Source organism: Zalophus californianus, chromosome 6 (assembly GCF_009762305.2).
Source record: "Zalophus californianus isolate mZalCal1 chromosome 6, mZalCal1.pri.v2, whole genome shotgun sequence".
Classification (NCBI taxonomy): Eukaryota; Metazoa; Chordata; class Mammalia; order Carnivora; family Otariidae; genus Zalophus; species Zalophus californianus.
In genome coordinates, this window is record NC_045600.1 from 27,789,774 (window position 1) to 27,808,622 (window position 18,849).

At 45.8% G+C, this 18,849-nt stretch overlaps 3 protein-coding genes across 8 annotated transcripts in view; 2 read left to right on the forward strand and 1 right to left on the reverse strand.

Annotated features, from left to right (window-relative positions):
* MIDEAS (mitotic deacetylase associated SANT domain protein) overlaps nucleotides 1-7,185 on the forward strand; it is a 65,420-nt gene extending 58,235 nt beyond the window's left edge. For 3 of the 5 annotated variants that reach the window (XM_027570712.2, XM_027570713.2, XM_027570711.2), the window contains 4 exons: nucleotides 13-162; nucleotides 1,335-1,547; nucleotides 3,011-3,207; nucleotides 3,580-7,185. In XM_027570712.2, coding sequence (XP_027426513.2) covers nucleotides 13-162; nucleotides 1,335-1,547; nucleotides 3,011-3,207; nucleotides 3,580-3,760 — 741 coding nt within the window. In that variant the 3' untranslated portion in view covers nucleotides 3,761-7,185. Of the gene's footprint in view, nucleotides 1-12; nucleotides 163-1,334; nucleotides 1,548-3,010; nucleotides 3,212-3,579 lie in introns of those variants that run through there. The other 2 variants (XM_027570715.2, XM_027570714.2) reach the window with 2 other exon arrangements.
* A 727-nt stretch (nucleotides 7,186-7,912) lies between these two features.
* PNMA1 (PNMA family member 1) lies at nucleotides 7,913-10,522 on the forward strand. Its single transcript, XM_027570716.2, has one exon. The coding sequence runs from the start codon at nucleotides 8,669-8,671 to the stop codon at nucleotides 9,728-9,730; it is 1,062 nt and encodes a 353-aa protein (XP_027426517.1). The 5' UTR covers nucleotides 7,913-8,668; the 3' UTR covers nucleotides 9,731-10,522.
* Nucleotides 10,523-11,794: 1,272 nt separating this feature from the next.
* The window catches only part of DNAL1 (dynein axonemal light chain 1), a 39,371-nt gene continuing 32,316 nt past the window's right edge, over nucleotides 11,795-18,849 (reverse strand). Inside the window, exon 8 of one of the 2 annotated variants that reach the window (XM_027570717.2) lies at nucleotides 11,795-17,630. In XM_027570717.2, the coding sequence (XP_027426518.1) occupies nucleotides 17,590-17,630 (41 nt within the window). In that variant the 3' untranslated portion in view covers nucleotides 11,795-17,589. The remainder of the gene's footprint in view (nucleotides 17,631-18,849) is intronic. The other variant, XM_027570718.2, reaches the window with a different exon arrangement.

Consider the following 18,849-nt stretch of genomic DNA (forward strand, 5'->3'; position numbering starts at 1 on the left):
GCTTCAAACCAGATCCAGACCAAGACCGTGGCCCAGTGCGTGGAGTTCTACTACACCTACAAGAAGCAGGTGAAAATTGGCCGCAATGGGACGCTAACCTTCGGGGATGTGGATACAAGCGACGAGAAGTCAGCCCAGGAAGAGGTTGAAGTGGATATTAAGGTGACTCCCTTCCCAGCTTCGGCTGCTTAGAGCCTTGGCTGTGTCTGGGGCCAGGGGCTGAGTTGGGAGCCTGAGGCCAAGCTCTCTGGAAGTCCCTGGAGGGTAGAGAGAGGAAGGCAGTGTCCCTGACAGCCCCAAGGAGCTGATATCCTGGGCACTGGACCTGGACCTTTTAGGTTCCCCTCTCTATCTGCCAGTGTCGTGGTAAGAACAGGTTGTGTTGATGCAGAAGCCCAGGGAGTTTTCCCACAGTATTTGCACCAGCGCTGACTTACTGTCCCCTGGCAGCAGATGTCTAACACTGTTGCCCAAACTGGAGTCATTCTTAATACAGCCATGAATATGTTCTCTCTGCATCCCGACCACATGTCACTGTTACCGATTTTGTCATGTTCACATACCACCTGTGCTTCTACTACATGTTTTTCTTTAAATCAACTCATTTTTTACTCAGAAGAGAAACATTGTATCACAATCATAAATAGATAACCAGCATTGTTTGCCATAGAAGGTACTAGTGGAAATAAGTAGATAATGAAAACCAAACAATGTTATTAAATTCTAGGTGGATACTCTTACCTGCCAAGGCTCTGAGTCTTGGGCCTGACCTCTGTTTAATTAAATCTGGAGAAGTATAGAGGACACATTAAGATCCAACTCGAAACTTTGTCCTTGACACAATCAGGATAGAAAGAAAATTGAAAAGTGAATGTTATTTAATTCTCTGTCCATGTATCCACCTATCCACTTAGTGTATCTTGGTGATGTGCTAAGCAGGGAGTGGTTTGGTCCCCAGTGTGCAGATGGGAAGTGGGTGCAGGTCCCAAAAGCATGACAAAGATGGTTTAGAATTGCAGCTAAGGCTGCTGCCTGGCCAGACCACCTTGCTGAAGGATGTGTCTCTTGGACTGGCATGCTCCCACCCTGCCCCTAACTCAGTCTCAAGTGCTCCGTCTCTTCCTGGGGGCTTCCAGGGCCCCAGACTCCATCGTCTTTCCTAGGCTGACTAGCGGGGGAGCACATAGAACTGCAGCACGGGAGGCCGCGCGGGCCAGGCCAGGCCAGGCCAGCAGGATGAGCAGGGGCTAGTGGCCCCGGGCTGGGTCAGAAGCAGGGCAGTGCACTGTGTAACTGACCTCCAGGCTCACTGCCCTCCTTCTTGTCCCCTGTAGACTTCCCAGAAGTTCCCTAGGGTGCCTCCTCCCAGAAGAGAGTCTCCAAGTGAAGAGAGACGGGAGCCCAAGAGGGAAGTAAAGGAGACCAGGAAGGAGGGGGAGGAGGAGTTGCCAGAGATCCAGGAGAAGGGAGAGCAGGAAGAGGGGCGAGAGCGGAGCCGGAGGGCTGCGGCTGTCAAAGCCACACAGACACTACAGGCCAATGAGTCGGTAAGTGTGCCCTCCACTGGGGGAGTCCAGGGCCAGGAAGAGGGCTGGAGCTGGGCCTGGGGCTGTGGGAGGGAGGGCAGAACAGGAACATGGAACCCTGTGTGGTAGGTACTGTCATTAGTCCCATTTTACAGATGAGGAAATTGAGGCCCCTAGGTAAGACAACTAGTAGGCAGCCTGACTCCAAAGTCTGCTATCAATTTTTATACTATATTGCTTCTGGATCTGAGACTCAAGAAGAAGGCTTTGTGAAGACCTAAAAGGCATGTGGGACGTTGGGGAAGCATTTATGAGTTGTAGGTCAGGCAGGCTCCCCCTAAGAGAGCTGTGTCCTCACCACGAACGTCTGGCAAGAACGGGCTGAGACCGTGAGAACAACAATGGCCCCTCACACATGTTCTCCACACAGTGCCTTCCTGCCCATTATCTCTCGTTGATTCCTCACGGTAACCCCATAAAGTGTTAACACCTACCTGGAAGATAGAGGGTTCAGAGGTGGGTGCAGAGGTGCTGAGTGACTTGCCTGAGGTCCTGCCCACGGTCCTTGTAGTGAGGTCCTCTGTCCACCGTATCACAGACCAAGAAGCCAGACATACCGGCCAGTGTGTGCAGTGTGCGCAGTGTTCCTTGTCGGGGAGAGTCCCCCAAAAGAGAGTAGGGATGGGAAGGGCCTATTAGGGAACTACCATGAGAACCTTTTAAAAAATATTTTTGTGTTGTACACTTACGCTTGCAGGAGACCCCCCACCCCCACCCCAGACTGTGGCCAACAGCTGTTTCCTCTCTTCCGAGACTTGGCTGTGCCCCTTTGCCAGGAGCTGTGCTCTGTGTACAAGCTCCATCGAGTTCTGCTGACTTCTGTGAATACGTCCCTATGAGGGTCAACCCGTGCACATACTTATGACTAATGATGGCCATCTGAGGCTCCCCTAACCCAAGGCCCATGATTCCTATATCCTGAGCAGCGCCCGTCCAGCTCTGTGCCGGGGTCTTCCACTCTCGGTCGTTTGCTTGTCTACTGGGCATTTCCGCTGGTGGCTCATGTTGTCTGTCCCATTCACTAGATTTCGAGTTCTCTGAGAGCAGGGGTTCCTGTCTGTCACCTCTGTATCCCCAGCATCTGGCACAGTCACATGGACTTGAATCTCATTTACGGAATTAAGGCATGAATGAATGGGCTAAATGGCTGAAAACATGCAAACAGCATTAATTGAGACACCAAGGCCCCCCGTCAGATAGATGCATGGAGAAGTCCTGGCTGCCATAGGCTGTCCCACAGAATGACTGTACCAACAGCTTTGCAAAGATAAGAGTTGGCCAAAGACTGGAATGGGCTGCCAAAAAGCAGTGAGTCCCTTGTCACTGAAAGGATTCAAGTGGATTCTAGGGGACCATTTGGCAGGAGTGATTCAGGAACCTCACTTTCCCAGATCTCTCACCTCTCCTTGTCTGATCCTCTCCAGGCCAATGACATCCTCATCCTCCGAAGCCATGAATCAAATGCCCCTGGGTCTGCTGGTGGCCATGCCTCAGAGAAGCCAAGGGAGGGGACAGGGAAGTCACGGAGGGCACTACCTTTTTCGGAGAAGAAGAAAAAACCAGAGACATTTAACAAGACCCAAAATCAGGAGAACACTTTCCCTTGTAAAAAATGTGGCAGGTAAGATGGTGGCCCTTCCACCCCTGGGACCTAGCAGGGTGGCCACGGTTGGGGGGCAGGGGAGAGGGAAGAGGCAGTGGGAACTTTCCCCTTGTCTTCTGATTGGCAGCGAGGGTTTCTAGGGCAGTGATGTCACCTGGCTCCGAGAAGAGGGATGATGGTGCTGAATCAGGAACCCCTCCGTTTGTTCCCTAGGAGGAGGGTGGGGGTGGGCGAGTGGCCAGAGCCCGTCAGGCAGGGCTGAGTGTGGGCCCAGGCGGGGCGCACACTGCGCACACTGCGCACACTGCACACGCACGCACGCCCTAGGCTGGTGGTCCCAGGGGCGTGGGGACGGCCCTCTGACTTGAGCCCCTCCTGCCCCGGCTACAGGGTGTTTTATAAGGTGAAGAGCCGCAGCGCCCACATGAAGAGCCACGCGGAGCAGGAGAAGAAGGCCGCCGCTCTGAGGCAGAAGGAGAAGGAGGCGGCGGCCGCCGCGGCCAGCGTGGCGGCCGCCTCTCCGCACCAGCCGGCCCTGCGCGAGGAGAGCGGCGCGGGGGAGAGGGGCTGACGGCCCGGGGTGGGGGGAGCTCGGCCGCGAGGCCCCGGGGCCGTCCCTCTCCCCGGACCCCCGGCCCTCCCCGCACCAGCCCGCCCGAGCTCCTGCAAGCACCCCGGGACCTCCAGAGGGAGAGAAGAGAGATCCCGTGGACTTTTCTCTGCAAAACGAGACAATAAAATAAACGGCTCTTTTATTTATCAAAGGCCCGGGAGCAGTCTTCAGGGCTGCAGGATCCAGTTCTCTTGCATTCGGTGTCGGAAGTCGCCCTTACGCTTTCCTGGAACAGCCGAGGTCCCTGCCGGCTGGGGCTGCCGCCCCCCTCGGGAGGGCCTCCAGCGTCGCCACCGCCGCCCACGCCGGGACCTCGGCCGCCGCGCAGCCTCTTCCGTCCGTGACAGCACCCCCCCCCCCCCCCCCCCCCGGCCCCACGGAGAGCATAGCACTAGCTCACCCTCCTGGCAGCAGTATTTCCGCTCCCCAGAGGACCTCAAAGGCTGCACAGGCCCTGCCCCAAGCCCCGGGCAAAAGGGACTCCCCGGGAGGGAGTGTGGTGGTCTCTCTGAGAGGGAGCTCAGCCTGGTACCTGTGCTGTCCCCTACACGACAATGCCCAGGCCTGTGCCGCTCCCGTGACCCTGTCCCAGGCCACCTCCTCTGGGAGGAAGCCTCCGGGAATGCCTGTAGGTCAGAGGACAGGTACCTGTCCCTTTGCTGCTGGCGAGCAGCCTGCTGGGGCTGAAGTTTTCTCGAATGTGTGGGGGAGGGACCGCCATGCCTCCCGAGCCCTCAGCCTGTGGGAGGGCAGGCCGCACGTGGTGGAAGCTGCAGGGTGGGGCTGGAGGGAACTTTTTGATAAACCTTGGCTCTTCCTGCTTCCCACCTTTTTGCCAAACGCCTTTGGGCCCTGGAGGCTGCTAAGGGAGCTTATCTGGGGCCCAGCCTGCTCCTCCCGGGTGCAAGTTCCTCACTGCCTCTGTCCTGCCCTTGGCAGCTGCCCTCTAACCCCATCCCACCTGGTCTAGTGCTGATATCCACAGCGCAGCCCCCAGCCCTGCTTGCTGGAGATTCCTGGATCCTTCCCTGGGAGGGGGAGGTCTCCTAACCAGATTGGACAGGAGCCTTCATTCCTTGACTTGTGTCATTTAAGAGCTATTTATTTATTCTTAATATTTAATTTTTAACATCCTCTCAGGGACCAGGGGCCTCCTGCTTTCCAGAGGCCCGAGTGCATTTATCCCAAAACAAGGCACCTTCTTGGCATCCACCCCACCCCACCCATTCCTAAGACCCTAAGGCCCCTCACCTCGTTGCTCTGGAAGCTTTTGCCAATAGGAGTGATTAGTAGCACTGAAAGAGGGTGGAAAAGTGTGAGGTGTCACCAAAGCCACACAAAGACTAGCAGAAGCAAGGGAGATCAAAGGCAGTTCTTATTGCTACCTCTTCTCTGGCTGTATTTTCAAATTGCCTGAGGGGATTGGCTGGAAGCCAGAATTCTAGTCTTGTTTCTGGCTGGACAAGCCATATTTGGCATGGAGTCACTGAAGTGAAGGGCTGGAAGGTTCTAGAGGCCCCATCACTTGCCAGTCCTATAGGAGTGCTGAGTTATTTTTCTGATCTTGTTATTCAACTTTAGTTGTGTTAAAAGTTCCAAGTGCATGCAAGTATATGACAGATCAGCAGGTTAGGAAGGAGCTGAAAATTCTGCTACTCTCCTTACGAGAGAGCCTAAAGGCGCCATATTTGGTAGCTGGGAGTGGGGAGGGAGTTTTGTTTCTAAACTATGCACTAGCAGGTGTTCTTCAGCATTCATTTATGCATTAATATGGTTCTTTAGGACCCCAGCGATGGGAGTAACAAAATTCTTCTCCCCGCCAGACTCCAGGAAGCTACCTAGAACAACTTCCCAGTTTCCCCCAAAGGCTTCTTCAAGGTCCCAAGACCGCAAAAATCTGGTATACCCTCCAGAAACAGGAGGGTGGCAAATTTAGGCTGTCTTCTAAATCACTTGTGTAATAAGAGTGCCTTCGCAGCTTCGCCCCAAAGTGCTACTTATGTTTCCCGAGGTTTTTTTCTATTAAATACTATTTAGTTTCAGGCCCCTCCGTGGACATGTAGTAAAAGGAACCCCCTTCATTTAGAGTGATTCTCCTCTTCTAAGCTTATAGAAATCAGACTAGGTGAATGTTGGGGGAGAAAATCAAGCTGATACCTCTGTATTAATTCCACCAGACACTGTATTTTCGAAGGGCTCATGCTCCATGATGGATTCATATCTAGAATATAAGGTGAAAGTTAAAATGTGTAGAGGGCAGTTGCCATTTTTCTAAGTGACCTGCCAATAAAGTAGGTGCAGCCATAAGAGCTGGGGTAGGTATGTCCTTTATGGTGCTTTCTCCCTGTGAACACAATAGGCTCGTCTTCTGTTTTTTCTTTCTCTTTTCTATTCAGAGCTGTTTAAGAAGTTAAATGACAAACACCTCCAGCTTTATAATGCCCTCCCCACACCATCTCCCATATCCATCTTCCAGTCTCCATCTACACTTAGCTAAGGGCATGAAACTAACCTAGTGCCTGTGTTCCAGACCATTTCTGAGGTCTCTTACCCACCCAAGGAGACTGTGCTTCAGCGCACTGTTCTCCATGCCTTCAGCAGCCCCCCCTTACAGCTAAGGTACACCCTCATCCCTTCTGCCACCGCCCCCCACCCCGGCACAGAGGTTGTGTGCTGCTTATGTCTAAAGAGATCCCCTATATTTAACTGCCTCAGTGACCTAACCTCTTTCTTCTCATGTGCCAGATGTTAAGATGAAGGAGGAATACGACACATACCCAAGCCTCAGCTGTTTAAATATATTTTCACTGGGGCTTTTTTTCGAATGGTATTTATTACCAGACTGGCAAGCCTAACTCCTTAGGTTTACGGGAAGTATGCTATTTTTATAAAACAATTGTATGTCCTCCCCATATTTTGCTGTGTTAGTATTTGCCTCTAACAATTTGCAGCTGTTTCACCTTTCCCTCATTTGTCTCTAAGTTGAAGGCCTTGTTTGGAGGGGACAGCACAGGAACAGCCTTGACAGTCTGTAATTATTGTACAAATATTTTAATAGCATATAAATAAGTATATTCCTTTTATTTTGGAAAAAAACATCAGACACTGCCTTTTGTGTGTTTGCTGCCTGTGGCACCCCTTTTTAAAAAGACTGTTACATATTAAAATAGTGTATATATATATAAATATTACCTCTTTTGCTGTACAGTTGTGATAGACAAGACTGAAGATTTTATTTTTTGTGTGCTTTTTATAAAAAAGAAAAAATAACACACTAAAGTAAATCTTGCGGATGTGATTGTAATGTACCTATGTAACTTATTTACTTTTGAATGTTCTTCTGTATCTTTAAACCTTTTATTAAATAAGGTTTTAAAAATTCAGAGTTGAATGCTGTGTTCTTTTGGGGAGATTTTCACCACCTGGGATTGACCCCGTTTTGCTTGCAGGGGATTACGTGACATTTTTGAATTACAAGGATTCTCTTTTATCACCTCTTTGTCAATGACGCCAGGGCAGGAAAAATAACACGCTAACGTTTGCCTGGCCACAAAGATTACTGAAAAGATATTTTTACAAAATTTTAGACAAGAAAAAGTCTCAACTCAGTGTCTCACACAAAAACACGGACACGGGACACTTCCCACGTGTTAGTTTCGTTGAGATGAAGTATGGAGGGTGCAGAATGCAATCAGGTGGCACAGAGGGACCCGCAGTGCTCACGACGGTATTTTCCTACGCAGCGGCAGACCAGTCTGCCTTGATGGACGCATTTCAACAATATCACCTTAACTCCACTCCAGAATTATATTATCTTTTAAACACGGTCCTTTGTTTAAAAAAAATAAATCTGGGAAATGTGAAAAAGTAAATGCGCCATCAGAGTAAGCAGTGCCCGGAGCGCCTCGCTAGCACCATGGCAACCGCTCGACCCCGCGAACCACGGGAGCGCGCGGAACTTGCGTCGTCAAGGCCACCGTTGCCATGGCTACGCACAGCCGCGGGGGCTGGCCGCGACGGACTTCGCTCCCGGAGCCGGCCCCGCCCCCCACTGCGGCAGGAACGCTTCCGCTGGCTGCGGGTCGGACGGCCTGGCAACCGAGCTGCGCCACACCGCCCCAGCCCGTTGCAGCCGGCGCACGGCCGCGCCTCCCCGCCGCTGCCTCCGCCGCCTGTAGCCTCGCTTCCCCGTCCTTCTGGCGCCTCCGCTGCCCGGCCTGTGTCCGCGGTCCTCAGCCGCCCTCGCCGCCTGGAGCCATCACTGCGTCTGCAAAGAAACCGCTTGCGGGCTGGCCTCGCCGCCGCCGCTGAGACCTCAGAACTGTCTCTTCCTTCTGGGACGACACAGCCCTCGTCTGCAAAGCAGCCGCTCCTCACCCGACTGAAGGCCGGACTCCGACCGCGAACGCCGGAACGTCTCCGGGAGGAGCCCCGAGTTCCCCGCGCCCCGGCTGCGGGGAGAAGACGGCCACGCCCCGCGACCACACCCCGGCGCCTCTCCAGCCCCGCGGCTCCTGCCTTCGCCACCCGCACTCGCTCCTCGCCTTCTGCGCTGCGACGCGACACCCTGCCTGCAGGTGGGGGACCCGACCGGAGACGCAGGGTGGCGGCGGACGCGTGATTGACTGCCTGAGCCTCCCAGAGGCTTCGCTGCGAGAACGAGCCGACGGACTGACTGACTTTGGGCGGGGGGCAGCGAAAGGACAAGAGCAGGACTCTGGTGTCATTTGTTACTTGTGATTGCGTGAAGCTTACCTCCCTCGGGCATATTGGGGGGAGTGTCTGCTGCTGTCCCTAAGTCCTAGAGCACAGGGAGCCACAGTCTAATCTGTATTTGTAGAATTGGGATCCTTGGTAGTTGGGAAAATGGCGATGACACTGTTGGAAGACTGGTGCAGGGGGATGGATGTGAACTCCCAGCGAGCCCTGCTGGTCTGGGGGATCCCAGTGAATTGTGATGAGGCTGAAATCGAAGAGACCCTCCAGGCTGCGATGCCCCAGGTGCCCTATCGAGTGCTTGGGAGAATGTTTTGGAGGGAAGAGAATGCGAAAGCAGCCTTGTTAGAGCTCACTGGCGCTGTCGATTACGCCGCGATCCCCAGGGAGATGCCCGGTAAAGGAGGGGTCTGGAAAGTGGTCTTTAAACCCCCGACTTCCGATGCTGAATTTTTAGAAAGGTTGCACCTCTTCCTAGCGAGAGAGGGGTGGACCGTGCAAGATGTTGCCCGCGTCCTTGGGTTTCAGAACCCCGCTCCGGCCCCAGGCCCAGATATGCCAGCAGAGATGCTAAACTATATTTTGGATAACGTTATTCAGCCTCTTGTTGAGTCCATATGGTACAAGAAGCTGACGCTGTTCTCCGGGAGGGACATCCCGGGGCCTGGGGAGGAGACCTTTGATCCCTGGCTGGAACACACCAATGAGGTCATAGAGGAGTGGCAGGTGTCTGATGTAGAAAAGAGGCGGCGGTTGATGGAGAGTCTTAGAGGCCCTGCCGCTGATGTCATCCGCATCCTCAAGACTAACAACCCTTCGATAACCACTGCCGAATGCCTGAAGGCGCTTGAGCAGGTGTTTGGGAGCGTCGAGAGCTCTAGGGATGCGCAGGTCAGATTTCTGAACACTTACCAGAACCCGGGAGAAAAGTTATCTGCATATGTCATTCGTCTGGAGCCTCTTCTGCAGAAGGTGGTGGAGAAGGGGGCCATAGATAAAGATAACGTGAACCAGGCCCGCCTGGAACAGGTCATTGCCGGGGCCAACCACAGCGGGGCCATCCGAAGGCAGCTGTGGCTGACAGGGGCTGCGGAAGGGCCTGCGCCTAACCTCTTCCAGCTGCTGGTGCAGATCCGCGAGGAGGAGGCCAAGGAGGAGGAGGAGGAGGCCGAGGCCGCCCTCCTGCAGTTAGGCCTGGAGGGGCACTTCTGAGGCCCAGGAGTTGGGCTGTGGTGCAGATGTGGGCCACGGCTGCTTTCCTTGTCTCCGCGCTGTCTTACAGGTGTGTCTCTGAGTTGTAAAGGCTTCACCGTGTTCTGTTGTTTTGGGGGGTGGGGGGAGTCAGGCCTGGGTATTCATGTAACATTAGTACAGTGGCGCTGGTGAGCCCCGTGAGCTGCTGCGAGTGAGTCCTCCTAGCCGCAGTGCCGAGTAAAGACCTGCACACAAGTGCTCAGTGTAGGCTCTCGTGGTGGTCGTCAGTTGTGAACCTGTGAATCCGTGACACTTCCCACGGAGGTGAGCAAGTGGGAAACTGCATGTTCAGATGTTCAGGGCAGGGCCTGGCAACACAACAAGTGTTCAGTAAAATATGAGCTGTCCTTACGAATATCGTGAATAGTTTTTGTGTTTACAGTAAATTGCTCCTCATTTATATTAATGGAAAGAAATGTGACTTAATTAGATACTATTTAGTTATTCAACCTTACAAATTTCTTATTTTTCATCTTGAAACATCTGGATCAGTTTAATTGAAAAGTATTCTGAGACTATGGAATGGGGTGTTAGAAAAATACTGCAATTCTAGAATTATGTAAATCAATTTTTCTCTGTACAAGATACAGAAATAAATTGCATGGGGAGGTCAATAAGAACCAGTTACAGTATCTGTTCCCCCATTTCAAATCTTTTGTCATTGAATAGTTCTTGTTCATGCTGATTCTAAGTGTTCTAAATTTGAAGTTATCAAAATACATGTATATGAATAAAAGAATTTTAAAATTCTGTTGTCTTGTTTTTCTGACACATATACAAAATTTCAGTGTAATTAAGCTCTATATTCTCTTTTCTTAGGAAGACTTCCCCATGTCACTAAAAAAAGCAAACTTCAATTACTTTAAGCTTTATAGCATACTGTAAGTATAAATCGCAGAACCTTTTTTTTTTTTTAAAGATTTTATTTATATTTGAGAGAGAATGAGAGAGAGAGAGCACATGAGAGGGGGGAGGGTCAGAGGGAGAAGCAGACTCCCTGCTGAGCAGGGAGCCCGATGCGGGACTTGATCCCGGGACTCCAGGATCATGACCTGAGCCGAAGGCAGTGGCTTAACCAACTGAGCCACCCAGGCGCCCCGTAAATCGCAGAACCTTTCAATGTATTCCATTTTTGCACATTTTCTATTAGAAGGCTAAATAGATGTAAGTAAATATTACTATAAAATGTTAGGAAATACTGAAATGGGGCTCCGATGTTATCTAGCAATGCTTTTTCTTCCCTTTTAAATCCCTTTTCAGCTAAAAGTGTTTGTTTTGCTACAGAAATAATTCCTCATACCTGTTTAAAATGAATGTTTCAGATTTATAGCAGCCATTTTATATCCAGAGGATATAAACAGGGAAAGAGTTTAAAAACATGTTTGACTGCAGAGAATCAGTGACTGAAGATGTTTGTCTTGAGATCCCAATAAGTCCAGAAGAGGTTACATGAACATAAGAGTTCAGTGGGGTTTTCCCCTAGTAACAAGGCTTTAAAATTATAGCCAACCTATTTAACAATCTTAAGGCAAAAAAATTATCAAGGTTAATACTGGTATACAGTCTAAAAGATTTTTCTGTACACTCACTTATGTCCTCATCTCCCACGTCAGGTCTGTTCCACCCTCACAGTCTTCTCCTAACTCTCACATCTCCACATATTTGACCCTTAAAACAGACATGCAAGTCTTCGCTTCCCCCACCAAACATGTCCTCATTCCTCCACGCCCCAACTCACAGAGCCTCCCCCTCCATTCCCATCAGCATGGCAGCATGGCACTGGGTACACGCACCCCCCTCACTTCTCAGAATCTTACCTGTACACACACACTCACTCCCACCTCTCCCCCACCCAGCACTCCATCACACCCCACCCCACGCATACAGTGCAGCAGTCTCCCACCCCAACCATACATTCCTGTCTCTCCACACACACATGCACACGTGCTCCCACTGCTGCCCACACCAGCCGGCCACCACATATACACACATTCTCACCCATACATACTACATTCATAACAAAAGTGATTGTGGTCTTCATTTTTTTCACCCAATGTTATAGGCATCCTTCTATGTCTGTACATAGGAATACACCTTTTTATAGCCGCAGAGTTGACTGCATTTTAGAAAGGAGGGTTATCACTTGGGATTCTTTTATTATATATAATAATCATATATCTACATATACATACATATATATTTATATAATACATATATATGGTATACATGTCAGGATTCTAGACAGCCACCCTTTATTCTAGAAAGTAATGAACTAAAAATAATGAGCTGTTTCTAATCTGAATTAAGGTTTTCTCTTTATAGGCTCAGAAATTAAAACCTGCTTTTTAAAGGAGGACAGCAGAAAAAAACATCCTTATAACCAAAAAACTGTGGAATAAAGAAGTAGAAACTGCACTACGGTACCATTCTGAGACCAAAATTGTATTCAGCCGGTAGCACAGAATATGTGCTGAGACAATGTGTAATGTTACGGCTATAATTGGGTTCTTCCCTGTTTCTTGTGTATCACAAAGGGCTAGCCAATGTCAGGTTTATTCCAGACCACACATCAGGGGCCTATCAACCCATCTTAACCTTGTACCCTACTAGTGAGGAGAGTACTAGGAATGGCCAAGTGCGGTAGTCACTTGCTGTCCTGGGAAGCACTCACCAGGACACTAATCATTGAAATGGTGCCCAGAGAACTTACGGTGAAGACTTACAAACCTGGGAGAGGAGATTGTCATTGGTGGTGAACTATAGGAAAAACAAAAAACAAAAAAAGAAATGAGTCAATCTCTTTCCCCCTCTCTCTCATACACATGCACACAAGCTGTGTGGAAAGTTTGATCCAAAGACCAAATTTCTTCAGAATTGAATGTCATTGGAAGTTCATGTGGTTGCTCTGTACTAGCTAAAACTAATGGTCATATAACCAAAAAAGATACATTTTTTTTATAAAATAACACAATTTATTACTATTTTAAAACGTCTCACAAAATAACATTCAGAAACTCAACATTTCTAAATAATTTAACACAATAAGTTTAGTCATAAAGTCATGCTACAAAATTCCTGCATATAAAAGATTATTACCAAAGTATTAATAGATGTTAAAATGTTCTTCAGAATGGAGTTGGTTCTAGAGGCCAAAGATTCTGGAATGACGCTCGTTACCATGCTGACACCCTGGGAGAAGCAGTTAGCTCTATGTATATTCTCTATAGCTACCAACTCACCAGTCTCTGGATGGGATTGATCCCTCCAGGCAACAGCACCTCAGAGGCAGGTACCCTGCAGATCAAAGAAGCAAAGAACTTCCCACCCTTGTAACATGAGCCACAACTTAATTTAACCAACATCTAAATTAATTTTTCAAATCTAGATGTGGGAAAGATAACTCACAAAGTTCCTATTCTGAGTAAGAGAATTCTACTTGACATATTCCCTAGAGGGATGACTGTCAATGTAGCAGACTTGGAAGGTGACACCAAGGAGGGAAACAGGGAAATCCTGACTCTGATTATGTCAACAGACAACTACTGCACAGGTGCGCTTACAACGAGCACGGATGAAGTTGGGTTCTCTAATATCCACATGCAGGCTAGGTACTTACCTACCTGCCCTTTGGGAGTACTTTCCACCAACATCCAGTTCATAACTTTAAAGTGCAAATCTACTGCAAAATAGTTTACTCTCCCCCACCCCCTTGTTAAACTTGCTGGAGCACAATTTGGTTGGCTGGTTCCCCTCCACTTTAGCCCAATATGGGAAATTAACTAGAATCCAGTTATGACTTCTCTAAGTGGCAAGAGAAAGTTTTTCTTCATTTAGTAAAAAGTAAGACTCAGTCTCATTTTTTCTTTCAGTCTTCTTCCTTTGTACTCACTACTTTATAAAAAGGCAGGAATGGAGATTTAGATGTGGGATTTCTAAAAGTTCAGTGATTTTTTTTTAAACACACCCTTTTTTTTTATTGCACCTATTTTATGGTTTTACAAAAACAAAACAACAACCTCATGCTACAGTGAAGGTAAAGGAATACGGTCAAGTTAGCTGTGTCAGAAGCACCAACTCCACTACACTGAATCTTGTTTTATATTTAATTATTCACAGACACATTAAGCAGCCTAAATAAAGAAAATGTGTGCCAAAGGAATTAATTTCAGTTAAAGGATAACTTTCAGTTCAGCAGTTAGTTTTTTCCCTTTATCAATACTTACAATGTAAGGTCTTCACAAACTGACAGACTGCAGTTAGAGAGACACTAACTACTCATATGATCAATATTTTGACACACCCCCCCCACACACCAATTTTTAAAAGTTAATGATTAAATCCAACCTTTCTAGACCCTACACTTTTCCTATTTAGTCCTAAGAAAAACCCAGGTGGAAGGTTCTGGGTCAGAGAGATGATGATCTTCAATTCCACTTACACATCACCAATTCTGAGAATAAGTCAACAGTTACAATTCATTTCTTATTCCTTGTTACTCTACTTCAGACCACTAGCAAAAGGTATAAGAAGCATCTATTCAAGCCAAAATTTTTTTCCTCACAAGAACCACATTTAAGTATCTTATAACTGTACCAAGTTAGTGACCAATTATCATGATCAGACATTCCTCTGATCACATTGAAAATTGGTGTCTACACCAGCTAACTTTCATATATGATTACCAAATTTTGCCAAATTTTATACAATATTTTTCTGTATTTAATGACTGCTATAGTCTGGAAAATCCTATGCATTATTGGACAATGAATGAACATTTAAAGAATGAACACTTAAAGAATGGTCCATTTTCTAAAAGCACACTCAAAAAGTTCAACTTTAGAGATAAAGAAAAATCTATCATAAAGTTGAATTCTGTTATAGTAAGAGAGAGGTAGGTTAATAATCACTGTCCTAAGATAAGCAAGAATGCTAAGAAATAAAAGTTGAGACCCTGCTGAAAAATGTAAGTTGAACCTTCTAGCCCTGAGTTTCTAATGTTATATGAAAAGTTATTAAAATGACCATTACAAAAAAGCAAAACACCAAGGACCATTTTCCTTCCATCCATGATTATTAAATACATCGCCTTCTCTCATACAACTCTCAGTGGCATATAGGACTACAGAGTGAAAATAAATGCACCCTGGACAAAAGGAATGTTAGTATAAAGCACTGGTTCTTAACCAGGGGCGGATTTGTTCCTACCTCTCTGCCAGAGGGGACAGATGGTAATGTCTGAAGACATTTTTGGTTGTCACAACTAAGCAGGGGGTTCTACTGGCATCTAGTGAAGCCAGAGATGGTGCTAAACATCCTGTAATACACAGGACAATATCATCCAACCCAAAATGTTATCAGTGCCAAGACTGAGAAACTCTGGTTTAAAGGAACAAAATCGTACGAACAGAGAACACAAAAACCTTTCAAGGTCTGACCCAGGTAATACACCCATAAGCTTAGAGTTAGGGAACACAGAAAAGTTGAATTCCTTTGTAGACTAAAATCAAGTTACCTGTGAAAAATTAAAATGCTGAACTGATTCTAGAGCTCTACTATCATTATGAGAATAGAAGAAATTTAAATGAGCCACCAAAATGGCATAATGCTTTAAACCAGGAGCACAGAGAGAATCCATCTAATCCATAAACCAAAGGCATTTAATACCAGCTAAATTTGCAAAAGTAAAGGATGATTTAAGGAATGACTGGAGAGAATGTTCTGAACTTACTCATACACCCTATCTTCCATTTTCTAATGGCATGGATTCTGGCTTTAATTCCATGAAAAGGATGCATAGAAGTCATTCAAATATTTGTTGAGTGAAACTAAGTATGAATTTTGTGTGAAATGAACAAAGAAAAGCACCTTAACATTTCTCTGAGAACTATCAGTGATTAAAAGACATTAAGAAACAAGGAGAAGCAGAGAAAATTAGTTTCTATATTATAGAATTCAGAAAACCACACACCAACACCGTAAGCCATTTTACAGATTCAATATGAAGTCATCCCTTCCTATTACATTCACTTCCAGAGTAACTTTTGAAAATATATCCATACATAGTAAAATGGCTTCAAGCTTGCCTACTGGATGAAGTGCAAACTACAAGTGACGAAGATCATCTTCCCTCCTAGTTTGAGGGACTTAAACATCACCACGGGGAATACTCATTGTCTACAGTTCACAAAAGAAATACCCATAGGCTTTGAATGTATAAGCCAGAGTAAAGATTTCTTCCTATGAGATTATAAGGAAGAACTAAAAGGAAGATAATAAAGTGTTGGACTAATTTTTCCTCTTGCTGTTTGTATTTAGAATTGATTGTCAAAGCAGTGGTCCCTTTAGATCAGAGTGACTCAGAGAAATCACGTAATTCCTACTTAAATGATAGCCGAAGTTTTCTGAAACCCAGGACTATGCGATCACTTTAAAAAAATGACTCTCCCCTCTTTGATTTTACACAAGTAAATGGGGAAATAAGAATCAGTCTCTGGTTGAGGGACTTTAGGCACAATTTGGCAGAGCGCCTCTGACTTCTTTTCTGCAATCTGTCAATGATTCAGTCATGACCTGCTATGCACTTCATCTGGTTACTGACTACTATACCTTGTACTTTCCAAAAAGATTTTTTTTCCTTACAAATTCTAAGCTCTGTATCCAACTATTGCTTTGCAGTTTTGAGGTTAAGTCACCTACCACACTTCATAGAGAAGGCAATCCTCAAAAATACTGCGATTTGCCTGGGATCCCATAATGAAGTATCTCTTCTCTTTTCCCTCCACAATCACTTACATAATTCATTTTAAGAGCTAACTTAGAAATGTTCTAAAAATATATTTTGAGATTCTAAATTTAATCTATTGAAAGGTATCAGATGCAGTCTTTTAAGTTCTATATTCTTATTTATAGCAATCACTTCTCCCAACATGAGGGTCAACAGAACAAAGTTATTAGAGATATATGTTTACATATATCTTACATATATGTTTACATATATTTCCTTATTAACATATAAGGGACTATAAACCAAAAAGTGTGCCTAAGATCAGGTCCACGTGAGTAACATGACCAGAGTAGTGGTCAAAGGAATGATCGTGACAGTCATTTTAACCACTGACCCAGATCACAGCATGTGACTCAAGTGGCCAGGTATACAAACACAACCTAAATTCCAGTTGACAAAGCACACATTTTTGGAAAAACAAATAAGTACATATAACATGGGCTGTAAGGCCTCCAAGATATTAATTTTTCCTTTTTTCACCATAGCTTTTCCAACTGGACTTTGGGAGTCTTGGTTCTAGGACTGCTCTGTATTTCTTCTAAGAGGAACTCTTCCTGTCACCGTGCTGCCTTCTGAACCAAAGGCATGACACATTTGTGCTTCTGAATCATAAGGACATGGACCTTCAGGAAAGATGGTCTACAGATTCAAAAGTTAAGTATATATATTTAAATGCCTGGTCTGAAAAAAAAAAACAACCCTAAACAAACTGAATAAAGAACCATATTTGTTGTTAAAAATGACTGGTCTATAAAAGTTTCGGTAGATGGGGCCACGTAGTACATAACTGGGACTGAAGACAAAAAACTGAAAATTCGAGTTTCTAAAAAAAGTACTAGAATGTATGAAGTTGGTGTTACTGTTTTGGGGGGAGAAACACTCAATAGGTTTAAAAAAAGATAGGAATGAGAGATTTGTTTTATCTTAAGAATCTTTTGACCCACAGAGGATCTTTAAAATAGACAATTATACAAAACTTATCTACTGTTCTTATGACATTTAAATAAGTTAACACAAAGCAGGAAACGTGGTGTTAGTTATCTTCTTCCTCATCCTCTTTAATTACTGGGGTACCTAAAATGAAAAAGAAAATATTTCTGGTCATTCTCAACAGATTGCTAAAATTTTAAATGAAAATATTTTCCTGTTAACCTGAGAAGCTATGAGATGCTACGAAGTGTGCCATAATAAAAATAATCTTATAAAGTAATCTCTTTAACTTCAAATGATCCAAAAAGCCTCTCAGGGAAATTCTCAAATGGATTAATATAAGTACTTATGAATATTTGGCTCCCCAAATGCAGAGTTGCAAATAAAATGCCTACAGGTGCCAGGCAGAAAAATAAAGCCCTATACCCAGTAAAAACTTTGTATGTTAAACACAAAGAAATATTCTTCATTTTTCACAATAAAATATGCAATCCCAGTGTTGCCAGAAATCTGAATTTTTATATTACTCTCCCAAATATTAAGCAATAGGGACGAATTTGGGAAAAAATAAAAAGAACCAAAGCACAAAAAACAAAACACATCTGCAGGCTGTCACTGGGCCAAAGGCCACCCATTTCTGAGCACTGGCATTTGAAGCCTGCCCACAATTTGACCCCAATCCACCGTTCTGTCTTAACTCCTCAGCCAGTCACTTTCTGCACCAGCTAAACTGATCAATTCACTGTCTCCCAAACTCACCTTGCACACTCTTACCTCTGGACCCTTGTTCAACAGAGTTCCTCCATTTTGGAATGTCCTCCCACACCAACTCTCCTTCCATCTAAACCCCACCCTTAATAAGGAACCAACTCTAGTGCCTCTTCCTCTGTGATCCTTCCTTAATGAACATTTATGTTCTTTATGGTAGCGAGCAGAGTTTCATCTCTCTGTACTCCCCACAGCATCTTTTCACAGGGGGAGAGTGAATGTGTTATTAGAGTATAACATACAAAGTACACAAATTATGTAAGTGTATGGATCGATAAATAAACACAAAGTGAACACATCTGGTAACCAGCACCAGACTAGGTAGAGAACATTATTAGAACCCCCAAAACTTCCTCAGGCCCCCTTCTAGTCACTATCCCCCCACAAAAGGCATATTCTATCCTGATGTCTAACACCATAGGTTATTTTGCCTGTTTTTGAAATTGATATGAACAAGATGGTATAACATACACTCTGTGTCTGGCTTCTGTTGCTCAACATTATGTTTGCATGATCCATCTATATTGTGTGAAATTTGTAATTCACTCATTCTCATTGCTGTTTAATATTACATTATATGAATATGTCATAATTT

What these genes read in the sequence shown, in the direction of transcription:
- PNMA1 (XM_027570716.2), top strand. Translation starts at nt 8,669, where the DNA reads ATGGCGATGACACTGTTGGAAGACTGGTGCAGGGGGATGGATGTGAAC.